The following is a 17,585-nucleotide window of genomic DNA, read 5'->3' as shown; positions in this document are numbered from 1 at the left end:
AAGAAGATATTGCCGAGTCATATTCTTTCTTGCTTTGGTACGCATGTCCCACAGCTTCAGCAAGTTTTGCTGCAAATTTTAGGGAGGTTTTCTCACAATATTTTCCTTTACCAACAAATGTGAGAACGACAAACATTGCAGAGGCGACAACATCTACAAGAAACATGTGATTTTGTACCTTTTCATTTTCCATGGCTGTTAACATCTTTCGAACATCGATTTCATCCAGTTGAAATTTTTTTCAAGCTCTCACCACGTGGAGATAACCTTTGAAACGAAGTTTTCCTATTGTTTTTAACAACATTTTTGAATATTGCATTGCCATCAATTGTTTTGTTTACAAAATAATGCAACCAATTTGAAAGGCTTTCAGGAATTTCCGATTCGGAATACGAAGGAGGGGCAATGGACAAAGCAGAAGTTACTCTTACGCGTTCACCACCTTTTCCGAATAGTTTCATTGCTCGCGGAATCGCTTGTGCCAAGGGACAATTTCCACCAACACCTCCGTCGACAAAATCTTCATTGCCAATATGGACAGGTGTATTAAAGTAAACTGGCACATTTGAGGTTGCGAGCAGAACTTGGTAAGTTTTGTAAAGTTCATAGTCTTCGCTTGCTGTATCGAATAGTTCCAGTTTTTGCTTGCTACCAAGCTTTCTAGCCACAGCACCAGCAACACATTTCGAACCGTTGATTTTGTGAAAATCTTCCAAGTTACAATCTCCAAACTGATCCGTCAAAACTTTCTTTACGTTGGCTTGTGAATATGTTTCAAAAGGAATGCTGGACAATATTGGAAAAAAAGAAAGAAAAAATTGCATCCACGACTTTTTAAAGATGAGCTTGGTTTTTGTAAGATACATCTGAATGCATTCATCAACACTCATCCGTTCTCTTTCATGGTGATCTTTTCCAACTCTTTTTCCACCAATCAAACCAAACGCAACAAGGCCACCTGTACTGGTACCAACTATCATATCGTAAATATCGGCAGGATGAATGGGATCTTTGACTGCTTTCAAATCATTGATCAGACGTTTTCGAACTGCACGATTTTCCAAGAAATTTACTTTGCTTTCATCATTACTTTCCTTTACAAGATAATTCAATGTCCAGGGATTTCTCAACACAATTGTTGCCAACCGCAAAACGTCATTCAAGATAAACACTTCCATCACACCTCGACTTCCACCACCGTCAAAAGACAATATGTCAACATTTTTAACTGCTGAACCCATTCACACGTTGAACACCTGAATAGAAAAATATACTGTTTTATCGTTTTCCGGCAATTTTTCGTAATAACGTATTCTATCTAATTTACCTTAGAAAAGGAAAGGTCGATAGCATCAAAGGAAACGTAGGTCGTTGTGTACTTACGAACAAAGAACTTCGCCACAAGACCATATGTTTGTTGTTTACCGTTAGAACAAGTAGCACGTGAGACAAGAATGAAAGTCCTCACGAACCTTCATTGAGATTATATTATCTAGATAACGCAATAAGTATAAGCTCCTTCATGAAGAACGCTTATTCCCAATGTTTTTTTCAACGCAAGTGTTCATTTCATAACTCGTCTGTAATTTACATAACCACAACGAACAAACAAGTTTTTAATAATATACAAAAATTCAAGAGGATGCTTTAAGACTGGTTCACACGAGTAAAATAAGCACAAACATCGAGACTTTAGTTTCTATTGCTGTCAAGAGATTTATAAAGACAAAGAGATTGGGATTTTCTTTGAATCTTCTTCTTGTTCTTCTTTTGTTCTTCTCTTAGCTTATGCTCGAATTTTTTCCTAATGCTTGCACTCATGTCGATGCTTATGTCATGTACTTCGTTAACTATATTTGTTTTATCTTTTGTCTACGCTTGTGCTTATCCTTATTGCACTCGTGTAAACCAGGCTTAAGAGACTGTTCACATGAGCCCGGTAGCCGGGATTAAGCGAAGCATTAAATCATTTTGGCAAATGAAAAAGATTAAATACTTCACAACAAAAACTTATTTCAGCAATTTCTCTATGCTCTGACTTTGCAAATTCACAAAACCTTTAAAATGAAAACAAATATTTTGTCCTGATTTAAAAGTTTTGACTAAAATGACAAATGACGCTTGTAAGAAAAGGTGTAACTTTTGCGCTTTAAGTTTATACTCCTTTCAATGATTCAAAATCATTTTGCTGAATCCCGGTTACCGGGCTCATATGAACAGCCCTAAGTCCACAAGCACTAACTATAGGAAGTGTAAAAAAGAAAGTCTTAAGCCTGGTTCACACGAGTGAAATAAGGATAAGTACGTAGACAAAAGATAATCATCGATAATCATAAACGAAGATAATCATCGAAGCATGTGACATAAGCACCGACATAAGCGCAAGCATAAGGAAAAAATTCAAGCATAAGCTAGAAGAACAAAAGAAGAACAAAAAGAAAATTTAAAGAAAGTCCCAATGTCTTTGTCTTTATAAACTTCTAGAGCAATAGAAGGAAAAGCCTCGACGTTCGTGCTTATTTTACTCGTGTGAACCAGGTTTCAATTGTAAATTGACTTATTGCTATTATTTCAAAGCAATCATTATGCAAAGGATTTTGAGCTAAAAATAATTATTAGGCATTTTGGGCATAGCTAGATTGTTAATTATTTAAATTTTCACGATGCATCATCCGTTGAATGGATTTTAATGGAGCTTAATACTGCATGCAAATCATGCATATGAGCATAGGATTACTAAATACGGCGCCTGTAGTCTAAGACAAAGTTAAGGGCCTTTAAGCGATACCTATTCCTCCCACTAAATACAGTTTTCCTTTGCTCTGCATTTCCTGTTAGTAACCTTATAGGGTAAAAAATGGGGAAAGTTTATTTTAAAGTGAAAAAGAAATTTCAAAAATCATTGACATGGTCAGGGACATGGGAAAGTAAATACTTAATGAGTTCTGAGCATATAACATTTGAAAAGTATTAAGTACGAAAGCCATTTTTCCTCTGCATTCAATTGCTCGTAAGATTTCAGCAGCGTAAATTATCTAAGTTAGGCCTGATTATATGGAAGCGAGCTGGCTCTGAGAGCGAGCTAGCCCGAGGATTTCAAGGGATTGAAAGGAGCCGAAACTTCATGGTTAAAAATTAAAACTGTTTGCAAAGCACCACACGTCAATCCAGTTGTAATTCTCAAATTAGGGAAAAGTGACTGTTTCAATTTTAAATGTTTTGAAAAGTTATTAAATTAGAAAATTGTGAAACTGCTTTAGAAGATTTATCTGATGATTAGTAATGAATCGTTTCCATTTGCCAAAATCATTTAACGCTTGGCTGAATCCCTGGCTACTGGGATCATGTAATCATCCCCTAAAGCACATTTAGCTGGCCCGTAAAGCAAAAACGCTCAAATCCTAATTGTGTCCAAGATACAACTGGCCTTAAGCTTAAGCCTACTCAGCTTACTGGATAATCCACCAGTATCCCCAATTAGCGATATTCATACGCCCATGTTTATGCCTCCTCAAGGGAGTGCAAAAGAACTGGTTGAGTTAAGTACAATGTATAATGTAAACGTGAGATATATAAGCGAAGATAATAAAAATTACATGTTTGATAGTTAACATGACAATGCACGAGTAGGAATAGATACAACCGTAATTCAAACATGGTTGCGCAACGCTAATTCAATCTGTTGAAGCTTTAAATTGAAAGCCAATTTCTAAAACATTGTCAAAAGCTCAGAATAAAGAGTATACAGAAGGATCACTTCACTTAATTTTTTGCACCACGCATATCTTATTACGTATGTTTTTACTATAATGGCAGGCAGACAATTGCTTTTTTGGCAATGCGAGCTAAGAAGTTGGCGAACTGCATCCAAAAATATAACTAAGCATACTGCATCGCAATTCGAGCTGTGGAACTACTATATATTACTGTGTCTAACGTGAGCAATCTGGAAAATCTATTGTTCAGTTTTTTATCATCTACACAAAACTTGACTCAAAGCCTTTGGAGATTTTAAAATAAAATCACCTTAGCCTTCTTTCTTACTTTTAACGTTTTTATTTCATTCATTGCTTCGGGACATACCCCCGAAGGCCAAAATTAAATTAGAAAAGAAACTTCAATGTTTAGTGATAGCAATGTTGATAACAAACGCCTTGTTTGGCCCCAAATATGGACACGGTGTTTTTCCGAAACGAAACGAAACGAAACGAAACGAAACGGAGGGAAAACCAGCGGATCCAGTGAAAAACCTTCCAAAAGAAAAAAGCTGGAAATTTTTTTTTGATTTTAAATTATTTTGTGTGAGGTAAATAATGTTTTCCGTTTTACCTCTCTGTCATTATTTTGTGATCCAAATGATCTATTGTATCCAGTGGCGAAGATAGGCAGTCAGTTTTTTTAAAAGTGAAAATAGTTTTGTGTTCACTCACTCGCTAAACATTGAGTGGAATTGAGTTTCTAAAGAAATAAATAATAAATTTGATAAAAAAGGATGCATTTTAGGAAATGAAACTCGGGCTCGATTAACCTTCGCCCTTATATTGAAGTGGCCAGACTATACGTTTCAGTCCTACAATTTTGTTTTAAGAGACCATGTATTGTAAATGACATGGAGAAAATGAATATTTAGATTGAACATAAATGCCTTAGCAAGCAATGAAAGTCAAAACTTTTGAATTGATGAGAAAACGAGAAACAAAAATAATTACAATCTTCGCATAACGAATTTCACACTTACATCTATGCAACATTAGCGCATGCACATATAACAATGAAATAACTAAAGTGACGTCACAGATATTATGGAAATGAGGTTCGACGTAAGGCTAATGATATTTAACTTTTTCAAAACCTTACTTTATTGAAACATTATCAATAGCTGGTTTTCACTAGTGAGCTTTTTTAAAGACTTTTTTACAAAAGTACAGTTTTGCATGCATAATTTAAAGATTTTACGTTATGAGTTGAAAAATTTTCAGTGCGCATTCTTTAAGTAGAACCTTTTCTTTTCATCCTTCTGTTCAACTTTTCCTTTGTTTACTTTCTGAAATTGCAATCCTTTTGTTCTGTTGTAAGTAGGCATAGGAACGTATCGTCTAAATAGTAAAAGTTAAGAATGTCATCACGCTAAATAAAGAACTCGTAAAGTAAATAAAAAATATAAAGAAGTATTACCTGATATCCAAAGTTTCTTTCACGAAATATTTTTGTAGATGAAAAAATTGTTCATGGTAAAGGTGTAAGCTACACCATATGAAACAAAACAAAATAACTTGCAATTGTTTTTTTTTAATTACAGTACTCGTGATCTTTTTCAAATAATAATGAATAAGTGAAAGCCAGCTATTAACTTGCAGGCACGTAGGCTTGCTTTTTATCAAATAAAACAGAAAATTATAATTTCAAAATATTTCCTATTTCTTAAGGTTGAAGTCTTATTCAAACAATAGACCATCGGGATCTGCTTTACCATACACTCATGTGACTTATCTTCATAAGAAAATTCTAAACGTTAGACAGATATTTTACTTACGCACCATGAAAACCTTGAACATTTTCTTATTCTTTCAATCCCTGGTGGTTCGAAGGATATGGTTCGTTTTCATTGTCCAATATGAATTTTCATATTTATGAAGTATTAAGAAATCGTAAGCCATCACATATTTTTAAAACATTAAAATATCACATGTGGAGTAACTACCACGCCACCAGCTTCAACGTAAAACATGGTTCACTATCGTCGTCTGTCTTTCCAGGAAATGGCTTGGAATCATGTTCCAATGTAAATTTTCATTCACATAACGTGTTAACAAAGCAATCGTCTACATTGTTATCTCTCAAAACATCAAGTTATCACAAAAACCACGACATTCAACGTCAATAATCGTCTTTGAACATGTTAAGCATTGCTATATTAGGCGCGAGATTCATGCATTAGGCATAAGAATGGATTGAAGTCTTCACTGGTTAGCTTGTGTTTTGTTTTTCTGGAAAAAAAAGTTAGATGAAAAAAATAACTATTGTGTTGAAGAGATTCAAAATGTGGTGTTTAGAACACAGTATAGGAAATATACAGTAGGTCCACTTCGTGTGCAACTGGCTGCTGTATATTTAATTAGATAAAAGGCTGGTGGGCGTCATTTCATCATTTCTATTGGTCAAAAAAAGTAACTGACTGGCTGCCACTATGGTAATCACATGCGTAATAAGATATACGTGGCACGAAAAATTTCAATTAGAGAGGCTCTACTGTATATTTACTATACTGTGGTTTTGAACACACTCAAAGAGAATATTTTATAGATTTGCTCATGGTTTTACCTACAAAATGGGAACAACAAAATTTTTTTGCTTTTGATGACGATACCACACTGAACTGTCAATCCTAGAAACAGCTTTTTAACAAAGTAGTTTTATGGCTGTATTTCTTGACTTATTTCAACTTTTAAATAAATATATTACGTAAAATTATTGATGACGTTTTATCATTTACTGTATTGCGCTCATTACGCATATTGACGCCTAGATACGTTTTTAATTGTACAAAAAAGAGCAAACCTTTAATGATCAGTTTGCTTAAGAAAAACAACCAACAAACCTGTGAGAAGATGAAGAACATTTTTAATGTTTGATTCCAATAACGACACAGAAATGGTCATTTTTTGGTGATGTGAAATGCTACTACTTCAAAAACCCTAGTTACATCATTTAGCAAAGAATGCTTACAGCAGAGTCAATCTTTTATAAATTTTAGCTGACCACCTTTCGGTGAGCGCATATAAAAATGGGGCCCATCAGCATTATATGCACAGACAACTGAAATTTCAACAAAGAATTCAAACTACAGGTAAACATTCTTGGCCATGAATCACCATGACACATAAGTAGTGAAAAACTAGTAAAAGTGATTGAAGTTTTGCAGCACAAGTAGTGTAGCACAGGTGGTTTAGCTATATAAAAAAGAAGAAAAATACATTTCAAAATTTTTTCATGTACTACTATCAAAGAATATTATGTATAAATGGCAATATTTTCTTAACTCGAATTGCAAATTTATTTGGCATGTCATGACTTTGGAATAATGAAGTGCAGACGAATAATTGGTGATTGCTGTGTGTTTAAGAGAAGTTTTATACCACTCCCTAGCGAGTGAGAGAATATTAACATTTTCGAGATGTTAGATGACATTTACATTTTAAATAAAAAAGTCTTGGTTAAAAGCGGCTTGACTGCAGTTTAGCGCACACCCGAAGCGCTTATATGTGGAGAGCGGGCTCGTTTTGGTTAGAGTTTGGTTCAGCGTCTACGGTGTCTGCTAAACTGCAGTAGTCCCATAAAAGCATCCAGAACTTTGGCTTTGATGTATCTGATACACCAAGAATAATATATACTTAACTTTCACGTAATCTTTGTACGTTTAACCCATGACAAAAAGAGGCAAGTCACTTAGTTCCATTTAATATGCTTAAACTAATACCTACATTTTATTCAGCTTCTTTTCAGGGGAACCGCCCAACTGACAAATTTCAACCAGTTGTCTCGATTTATCATCGGTCGAGGACTTTGTCAGAATTTCTTTAGTTATATCCATTGTCCTTCACTTGAGTTCTTTAGTATTAGATGAACCAGAAAGAAGTGCTTTCATCAACCATGTTTTGAAGAGATGACATGAATTTGTTCACGATTAACAGCTTAATTCCATTGACAATCGATTTAGGCTCACTTGTAACCAGGCAAATTCAACACTTCGATCAATTCCATACATACTTAGTAAGTAAAGGGGCTGAAATTACTCACAAACATTTTTTCTACAAGGCTAAACGGAATAAATAACGTTGAACAAATGATACACGAATTTGACTACGTTAAAAATTCGTTCAATGACGTCACAACCTTCTATTCTGATTGGCTTAAAATTTGCATGTAACATCTCTAAAGACGATAAATAACTCTTAATGTTTTTAAACAAAAGAAGTACTTTCCAATGAAACCCTTGGGTTTTCCTTTGCTAAACAAGCAAATATGTAAAGGTTAGAGCATGATCACGTGTGTTCTATGAAATTAAGAGTCCCGAGCATTAGATAGAAAATCATGAGGGCGTAGCCAGGGTGAATTTTTATTTGACGCGAGGGTCTCTTTATCCCTTAGGACACAAGTGATTATGCTCCAACCGTTTTAGAACATGACCAAAGCACGAGGAATTATTTATGGTATTGAATTTAAGATGTCCTGTTTTTATTTAAGTGATTATCAGTTAGTAATGATTGTTTCAGTGTAAGAAAAGTGATAAAAAATTCCAAAATGAAAGGATGTACTATCCTTACGCAGTAGTTTTAACGTCATTAATTTTAATCTGTGCACTTAAAGATATGAGTTAATGTAATGAGTTGGATATGTTAGAATGGCAGATCGCAATTCAAGATTTGTTGAAGGATGAAGGAAAATGTGACATAAATTTATTCTTAAGTCAGATTGAAGAGAAGGAAAAACATGCCCACAGATTTCGAGATGTCATAGAAGTAGAAGAAATTGAAAAGAGAGAGAAACAAAGAGCTCAAAAAAAAGCAAGAGATAATACGGAATGAGCATTGAGTATTTTAAAATCATGGGCAGAATTTTGACATGAAAGGACAAAGATTCTCAAATCATTCTGGAAAGGTGACGTGCGCAACAACGCTGAATGAAACTAGGCATTTCAATAAACAGACCATCATGTCTCGTCTTGGTCATTGAAGCACATTAGACGTAACAAAAGGCCAAGTTCTTGTGAAATCGGTTTCAAATGCACTTCAACCACCTTCTGCAGTCAACGTTTTAAGTCAAAGAAAGAAAGATAGAGGAGAAGAAAGAAACATGTGGTAGCACTGCAAATACACAAGAGACAAAGACTTTGTTGGTTTTTGAACATAGAGAAACGCGTATGTCGTTTCATTTTAAGTGATAAACATGTGTTCGTTATTGATTTTGAGTGCCATATTAAGTTTTTCTGATTTGAGTTATCAAGAGTTATTTATTAAGAGTTAATGAGAGTTATTTTCTTTTCAAATTTGTGTGCAACATGAATCTGTTTACTTCATCATAGTATGTTATATACACCTTAGTTTTATCTTTTTTTTTAGTTATTCAGATATGTACTGTACAGTTACAACAGTCATTAGTATTCTTCAATCTCATTAGTAGTTTCTTTAGAGAATAGTTATAAGGAAATGAAAAATAAAAAAACTCTATCCAAATTAGTATTCTCCATACAGGGAATACTAATGAGATTTAGAGGATACTAATGAACTATTGTATTCCATTGTTTTCCCTCCATCTGTGCATTTTCTTAGAGACTTAAAGCCCATACCAATTCATGAATTGTAGGCACTATGAGAAATAGAACATCAAAATATAGGATGCTGATTGGCTGAGTGGCTTTTGTCATGCTCTAAAATATGTAAAGTAACGATGATCTGATGCGATAATGAAAGCTCGTGCAAAGATAATAATTTTTGCTATTATTTGGCCTTTACTTTAGAGAGTGTTATGTACTACTCTCCAACTTCCAGAAACCAGCGTTTCAAAGCATTAACCATGTTACTGACAAAGGATAAGATGTTTCTTGACTTGCAATTCGGCCATGGGGGAGTATGATACAAAAGATTATTTTATCAGTGTTATTGTTGGCACCAGCCGACGTGGGCGAGCCACATTGTTTGGTAAATCTCAAGAGAACGGTTGCAAGCCAAGAATAAGCTAACAACAACGTTAGCAGCGTTCGATTTTCACCAAATGTTTTTTCTTTCAAGCAGTGGCGTAGCAATCTTATTAAATAGAGGGGGGGACATGTTCATGTTCTGGTGGCAGCACATTCTCTTTCGTAGAAATGGCCGTAGATAGTGTGTTTGAAATCCTTAATGAGGTCCAGATAACATTCAAGCAAGAGCTTAAATCAGCTGCAGCTATTTTGTCTCCATCTCTAACAGCTATTTTTTATGGATAGTTTTCCAAGCAAATCTTTTCTTCAGACAAAATTTTCAAAATGGTGTGGCCTTATCTTAGTTTCGATCACATTTAACTAATCATCTACAAAGGTGTCACGTTAATGGGGAATTTTCGAGCAGTTTTCCTATGAAGACGAGATTTTTGCAAGGTTCTATTATTGGACTTTTTTGTTTTTGGTCTATATCAATGATCTTCCAAATTTCTTGAACGAGGTGTTGCCCAGAATATTTTCAGACGATACAAATATAAGTTTTACCGGTAATTTTCACACTGGTCTTGAAAACCGTATGAATGTTGACCTACAGAGCCTTAACCAGTGGTTGACAGTAATTAGGTTGAGCTTAAATATTGCCAAGACAGAATTCATGATCATTGGCTCACGTCAGTGACTAGCTACAGTTAAAGATCCTGAGCTTTCTGTTACTGTAAATAATACAGTAGTTAAACAAGTGAAATCAGCAAAAATCTTAGGGATTATTTTGGATGAAAATCTTACGTGGCATGGGCATGTGGATGCCATTATCAAGAAGATCGCATCTGGCATTAGACACACCCTAACATCACATTCACAGCTGAAGTCGAACAAAAAAGAAAGCTCTCTTTTCTTGACATTGATATCTCTCGTACTAATGGAAAATTCACCACTTCCGTCTACCGCAAACCTACTTTCACTGGCCTCTTCACCAACTTCCACAGCTTCATCCCACTTACTTACAAACTTTCACTAGTCTCCTGCTTACTTCACCGCATCTTCAATCTTTGTTCTACTTACGAAAATTGTCATACACAACTCTAATTTACCAGAAAGTCACTCACCAAAAACGGTTTTCTTTAACGTATAATTGACCAAATCACACGTCGCTTCCTTAACAACACCTTTGCCCCCAAACCACCTGTCTTGACTGCTCACAAAATGCCCATCTATTTCTGTCTTCCATTCACCGGCATACACTCCCTTCAAATTCGCACACAAATCAATAGCCTTTGTGCTGCAGCCTTCCCACATATATCTATTAAATTTGTTTTCCGCCCTTCCCAACGTATCTCTTCTTTCTTCCCCTTTAAGGACAAAATTCCCAAACCTATGAGATCTGATGTAGTCTATTTATTTAAGTGTCGAAGCTGCAACGCCTCGTATGTGGGTGAAACCACACGTCATCTACACACCAGATTTTCTGAGCACTTGGGAATATCCCCCCTTACAGGCAACCAAGTTTCCCACCCTGCGTTATCAAGCATTCTTGCTCACATTAACGCACCTGGACACACCCCCAACTTAGACGACTTTAAAATAATCTCCTCTTCCAACGATACTTATGAACTCTCAATTCATGAAAGCCTTCTAATCAATAAATACAAGCCTTCACTTAATGTGCAAGGAAACTCCATTCCACTTAACCTCTTTTAATTTCTCTTTATTTTACTTCCTAACTTCCTTATCATATATCCATTAGACACCGCCTCCTTTAGTTGTAATTTAACACTTTTTTGTAAATATAATATCTTGTCTTAGCATCCTACTTATTATTTGTCTGAAGATGTCTTGAGTAAAGACGAAACGTTACAATAAATTTAATTTTGCAATTTGTTTTTTTGGTCTATTTCTATGGCTCTAATCAGAACTTTATGTTGGGCATTAATTTTTATTACACGAATTCGATTTCCGCTCGGCAAGTCTCTCGCTACTATTCAATAGATCACTAAGTTAAGAGTGGACTTCCTGCTATCGTATTTTATAAAATTTCAACTATTTTATAAAATTTGGATTCAAAAAGCATCTATCGTACTCTTAGAGACATTGAACATGACACATCCTACCGATATAGAAGACAAAATTGACCCAAACAACTATAGAGAAATATACGTATAGCATTGCAACAGAATTGACAATATAAACTTGATTTGACTGGTTCCGCCACGGTCAAGTGCCAATAAGTCAAATCTGAACATGCTGAAGATCATGTATATATTCAACTTGTAGTCATCACTCTATTGTGATACGCCTTTTGAAAGAACATATACGATATTCGATTACGTTGAAAACATATTGACATAATTCACTGTAATTGGTTAGGGACAGCATCTGAGGGAGAGACTACTGATTAGTGATTATATAGTAACAATATCTGTACCAGTGTCATATTTCTGACGAGAACTTCAACTAAGGATTCTAAGGTGCGTAAATCAATGTTTATGTCTATATATTTATCCGAATGTTTCGCTCACATGCTTATTTGTCGGTGATGTTTCTTCAAACAATAAGGTATTATGTTCCACTTTTTGTCATCCACATGGAGAAGGGTTGGGGAATGGTCGAAGATATGTAGTGTACAATGCTCAAAATATTTCGTCTTAAAAATAGAATTGGTTATAGTATCTTTACCGAACGATATAATGCTGCAACAGGTCAAGATATGATCGACATTAACCAATTCACTGAAGTCGTTACTCAACTGATGCTATGAGTATTCTTGTATAGCCCTTTTAGCTTTTTAATCAAATACACATCATTTGTTTATTTCCAGCTCTATGTCTTCATATATGTTACATTTTTACCATGCGTGAATCATGAATGAATAGATAACGAAACATATTGGTATTGAACATGCAGAAGAGCTGAAAGAGTATATGTATAATGTTTTGATAAGACATTGCTAAGTGAAGCATGGCGTCAAAGCTAGAAGTGTTGTGTTATCTTTCTGTCTCTATAATACTCAATCCAGACGGAAGCCTAAAGAAACAATGGTGAATAGACAAGTAGCTCTCGACACGCTGTTTTAAGAATTATTCTTATCTTTTAGAATTTTAGTGTCTATTTGGTAAAAAAAAACCCAAAAAGTTTTGAATGAGATATAAAGAACCAAACCTGACACAATGGTTTACAAGCTAATATAATACTCTTTGAAGTTTGACGGGCGGTAATTTTGTGCCAATTGCATGCGTTTATTCAACGTTGTTTGGCCATTAACTTTCTCAGTTATAGTAATTGATATTTGTAAGCTGTGGCCGTTACTTCAAAGAGTTAAAAAGAACTTCGTGAATTTCTAGTACTGCAAGGGGTGGACTGTCCGAATAATGCATAAAAAATACCATTAGGATATATGAGTCAGTTTAGTGAAGGAAACGTCGCAGATCGCAAATAAAATCTCGTGGCTTTAGAAAACTTGGCTTACATTCTGTTTTTGTAACAAAATACTTTAAATGAAGTAGACGTCATGCACGTTTTTGGTTGTCACTTGCAATTATTAGCGTTGTAAAAATTATGATTTTGGGCAGTCTGTGTTTCTAAGGGTCTGTAAAGTAAACATTGGATTTAAAGTCGATTCATTATTAAAAGCATAACTTTACAGAAATACCAATGGCATCAACCATTCAAGAATAACAAGCAAACACAAAGCAAATACTATACATTGTAGATTAAGTAACACTTGACAAGATATTATAAAACAAAAATAATAAAACGCGAGCAGTGATTGGTCTATAGCCATTTTTGCATTAGCCTGTGCAAAACAGAATAACACTACACGACAACCTAAACAGAATAACACTACACGACAACCTAAATAGCTATGTCCTTAAACAAAATGCTTTCAAATAATAACTTCAAATAATCTATTGGTTGATGATCAATATGGCGGAAGGTTGTGCTCTCGTGAGTACAGCTTTCTTGACGATACTCTTGGCCTTTTTGGGCAATTTGCCTCCGCCCAATGGCCTCTTCGACTATTATTACCATCGTGCACAATCAGGAAAGATCGTTTCTTGGCCACGAGTATCTTTCAGTGCAAATGTAGACGTTGGTGCTACCGCTGTCGCTACACGTGGTAACTTTCGAAAATTTAGGAGCCTAGAGCGTTCAAAGTTCCTCTCGAGACGTTTTAAATACTATTCAAATGCCTCCTGTGATTTTAACCCAGCTGTTTTCAAGATCCTACACAGTGGTGATGTTGAAATAAATCCCGGTTACGCACCTAAAGGCACGACACGACCTCGAAGACAAAATCACACTTCGAAGTTGAAGGTATTCTACACAAACGCCAGGAGCATTGTCAACAAAGTTACCAAATTACAATTACAACTGGCTAGTAGTCAAGCGGATATCGTTCTTCTAACTGAGACGCATTTAGTCTGTTCGATTTCAAGTGAGGAAGTTATTGGTAGCGATTATATTGTAATATCGGAAAGACCGCACCGGAAACGGAGCTAGACATGGGGGTGGTGTTTTGATCGCGACGAAGACATAATCACCTCAATACCAGAACACCAAGATCTACATTCTGAGTTACTATTTGTTGATATATTCACGGACGGAGGGAAGAAATTAACGATTAGAACATTTTACAGGCCGCCAAATAGTGACTTGAAGCTTCTGGAAGACCTTCGGTTATACCTTTCTTCGATTACAACCACAGATCTTCTCATTACTGGAGATTTTAACCTAAGCGAATTTGATTGGTCTATAAACCATCCTACTAAATCATCTGAGCATCACTACCTCCTGTCTGAAATAGTTCAAGACCATTTCTTGTATCAAATGGTTGACGAGCCTACTCGTGGGAACAACATATTAGACTTAGTACTAACGACTAACATTGACCTGATAAATAACTTGGAAGTCGGTGACCATTCTCCGATCATAATTCAATAACATTCATCGTAAACACTCGCCCCTACCAACAACGGATCTCAACTAAAGAAAATTATGCATTCAACAAGGCAGACTGGAATCATTTAAGATCTTTGTTCAGTTATTCACCCTGGTACTTTACAATAGAACAACAAGACATAAATGCCAACTGGGAAGCATGGAAAGACTTTTATTTTGCAGCGGTAAACGAAAGTATTCCCAAGTTCCGGCATAGAAGAAAAAACATCGCTCCATGGATTACGAAAGATTTAATTAAATTGTGCAGGAAAAAGAAACACCTTTATAAAAAAGCAAAAAAGTCCAACAATGAAAATCACTGGGTCGCTTATCGTACTTTGAGCAATTCTTTGAAAAAGAAATGCAACTCAGCCAAATGGAGACATCTTGAGGCACTCGCACATAGATTGCAGGTAGAGAATAATTCCAAGCCTTTTTGGAACTACATGCGTTCAATAAGAAAAGGAACTAACGACCTATTGTTCCTAAAAGATTGAAGTGCAGAAATCACTGGGGATCAGGAGATTGCACAACATATGAATGCATATTTTACATCAGTATTTACACAAGAACAAAAGCCTCTTCCGGAATTTGATCATGTTCTCAATGAAGAATTGTGCAATGTATTATGTACACCTAGCGAAGTGGAAAAAAATCTGAAAAACCTAATCATACACAAATCCCCAGGTCCTGATAAATTATCGCCTCGTATCCTAAAAGAATGTGCACTGGAACTATCTACGTCACTTTGTAACTTATTTAACATGTCGTTCCAATTCGGCTCACTACCCAACGACTGGAAAATTGCACATGTTATTCCAATTTATAAAAAGGGACCAAAATATAGAAAGGAAAACTATCGCCAGGTCTCGCTAACATCTATCATCAGTAAAATGGCGGAGAAGATTGTGAAATCGAGAGTTGTCTCATTTTGGACGGAACACCAACTACTAAACCCAAGCCAATTTGGATACCTGAAGGGCCGATCGACAGTGTCACAACTTTTAAGCTGTTATAATGACTGGTGATTAACAAGAAATTCGTCTAAAGTGTCTGATGTAATATTTCTGGACCTGTCAAAAGCGTTCGACAGTGTCCTTCATGAGCGCTCACTTTTAAAACTCAATAGGTACGGGATAGATGGGCAGCTGCACCTGTGGTTCAAGAACTTCTTAACCAATCGAAAACAAAGAGTTACGGTACATGGATCGTACTCGGATTGGTCACCAGTTACATCTGGTGTCCCTCAAGGCTCAGTACTGGGACCGGTTATGTTCCTAATTTATGTGAACGAAATACCTGGCATCATCACGTCTACTGCCAAAATATTTGCCGACGATACTAAAATCTACTGACAGATAAATAATATCGATGATTCTATTGCTTTACAGATAGATCTGACAACACTCGACCTATGGGCGGATCGTTGGCAGATGAAATTTATTTCTAATGTGAAGTCGTGAGAATTACTCATAACAGAGACAAAAAGTCCACGCGGTACAATATATTGAGTACAGTGTTGAGGAATGTATCTAATTACAAAGATCTTGGAGTTATTATGACTAGTGATCTGAAATGGTCAAAACAAGTTGAACAAATAGTTCACAAAGCAAATAAGGTTCTTGGCTTACTTAAACGCACAGTAGGCGGTAAAAACAAAGATATTTTTCAAACTTGTTCAAAACCTTGGTTCGTCCAATCTTGGAATACGCCTGCCCGGTGTGGTCACCACACCTCATCAAAGACATCGATGCAATTGAGAAGATACAAAGAAGAGCCTCGCGAATTGCTTTAGGCCAAAGAAAACAAGAGATGGCGTACACGGAGAGGTGTAAAATTCTTAAATGGAACTCTTTAGTACAAAGGAGAGATTTCCTTTCCTTTGTGGAATGTTATAAAACTGTATTCAATCTAAATGGATTGAATTTCAGCGATTATTTTGAACTTTGTAAAAACACTAAATCGAGATCTAACCACCCATATAAACTACAACTCAAACTCGCAAAACTGAACTGTTACAAAAATTCTTTCTTTGTCAGAATTATCAAACCCTGGAATAATCTTCCTATTAATTTATTTAATTTTTGTGACAGCCCTAACGTTCGTGAGTTTAAATCAAAATTGAAGAAACATGAATATTTATTGAATCGTCATTTTATAATTGATATTTAGCTGTGTCTTATTTGACTTTTTATTTTTTATTTACTAGTTTTGTAAGATTTTTTACATAAATAGGAGACCCTTAATATAGGGCCAACCTCTTGGTTTCCTTTTTCTTAATAATTATGTATTTACATGTTGTTATGAAATAAAGTATTGTGAAACAGATATGAGCTCAACCAATCAAATCAATCGAAACAACCAATCTGTCGAAGAGAATTTGCAAATTAATCATAAATACATTTTAGTGGAAATATTAAAACGTTTGTTTTAAATTTGTCTGTCTTGCATTATTGCTATTTTATTAAAGAAATAAAAGATGTTTTTGGTGTTTGCACAGGCTTATGCAAACCTCGAAGACGTTTGTGAGAACTCTCAAGCAGGTGAAACCTTCGACCTTCGGTTTGGGGCTTGCACTGATCAGCTCTCGAGTTCTCCCTAAGGTCTCCTCGGTTTGCATAGGCTTGTGCAAACACAGAAAACATCTTTTATTTCGTAACTATCAGTAGAAAAAAGCATTGCCTTCATAGTTTTGAAACAACCATTGTTAGTAAATTCCCTCACACAGTGACGAACAGCATCCAGCATTGCGTGCACACAAAATTTCCTTCTTTCTTATATCTATTCCATTTTTCACTCGTGTGCGTATCGAAACATCTCTGATAAAAATATTCGTTGTCATCAAGTTACTCCTGAACAAATCGCCAACAACGTCGTTTTGGTGTATTTGTAAGTTTAAACTTATACCAATATTCCATTTCACTTATAGAAGTTGTATGGTTTGTCTTTTCAAATT

At 35.4% G+C, this 17,585-nt stretch overlaps 1 protein-coding gene and 1 pseudogene across 1 annotated transcript; one reads left to right on the top strand and one right to left on the bottom strand.

Moving 5' to 3' along the window:
- Positions 1 to 221: 221 nt before the first annotated feature.
- On the bottom strand, positions 222 to 1,241 carry LOC124434255. Its single transcript, XM_046984137.1, has one exon. The coding sequence runs from the start codon at positions 1,239 to 1,241 to the stop codon at positions 222 to 224; it is 1,020 nt and encodes a 339-aa protein (XP_046840093.1).
- Positions 1,242 to 15,900: 14,659 nt separating this feature from the next.
- LOC124434254 lies at positions 15,901 to 16,801 on the top strand (annotated as a pseudogene).
- The last annotated feature ends 784 nt before the right edge of the window (positions 16,802 to 17,585 follow it).

This window comes from Xenia sp. Carnegie-2017, unplaced genomic scaffold, assembly GCF_021976095.1.
Source record: "Xenia sp. Carnegie-2017 unplaced genomic scaffold, XeniaSp_v1 HiC_scaffold_14, whole genome shotgun sequence".
Taxonomy (NCBI): domain Eukaryota; kingdom Metazoa; phylum Cnidaria; class Anthozoa; order Malacalcyonacea; family Xeniidae; genus Xenia; species Xenia sp. Carnegie-2017.
This window is presented reverse-complemented; position numbering and strand designations above follow the sequence as displayed.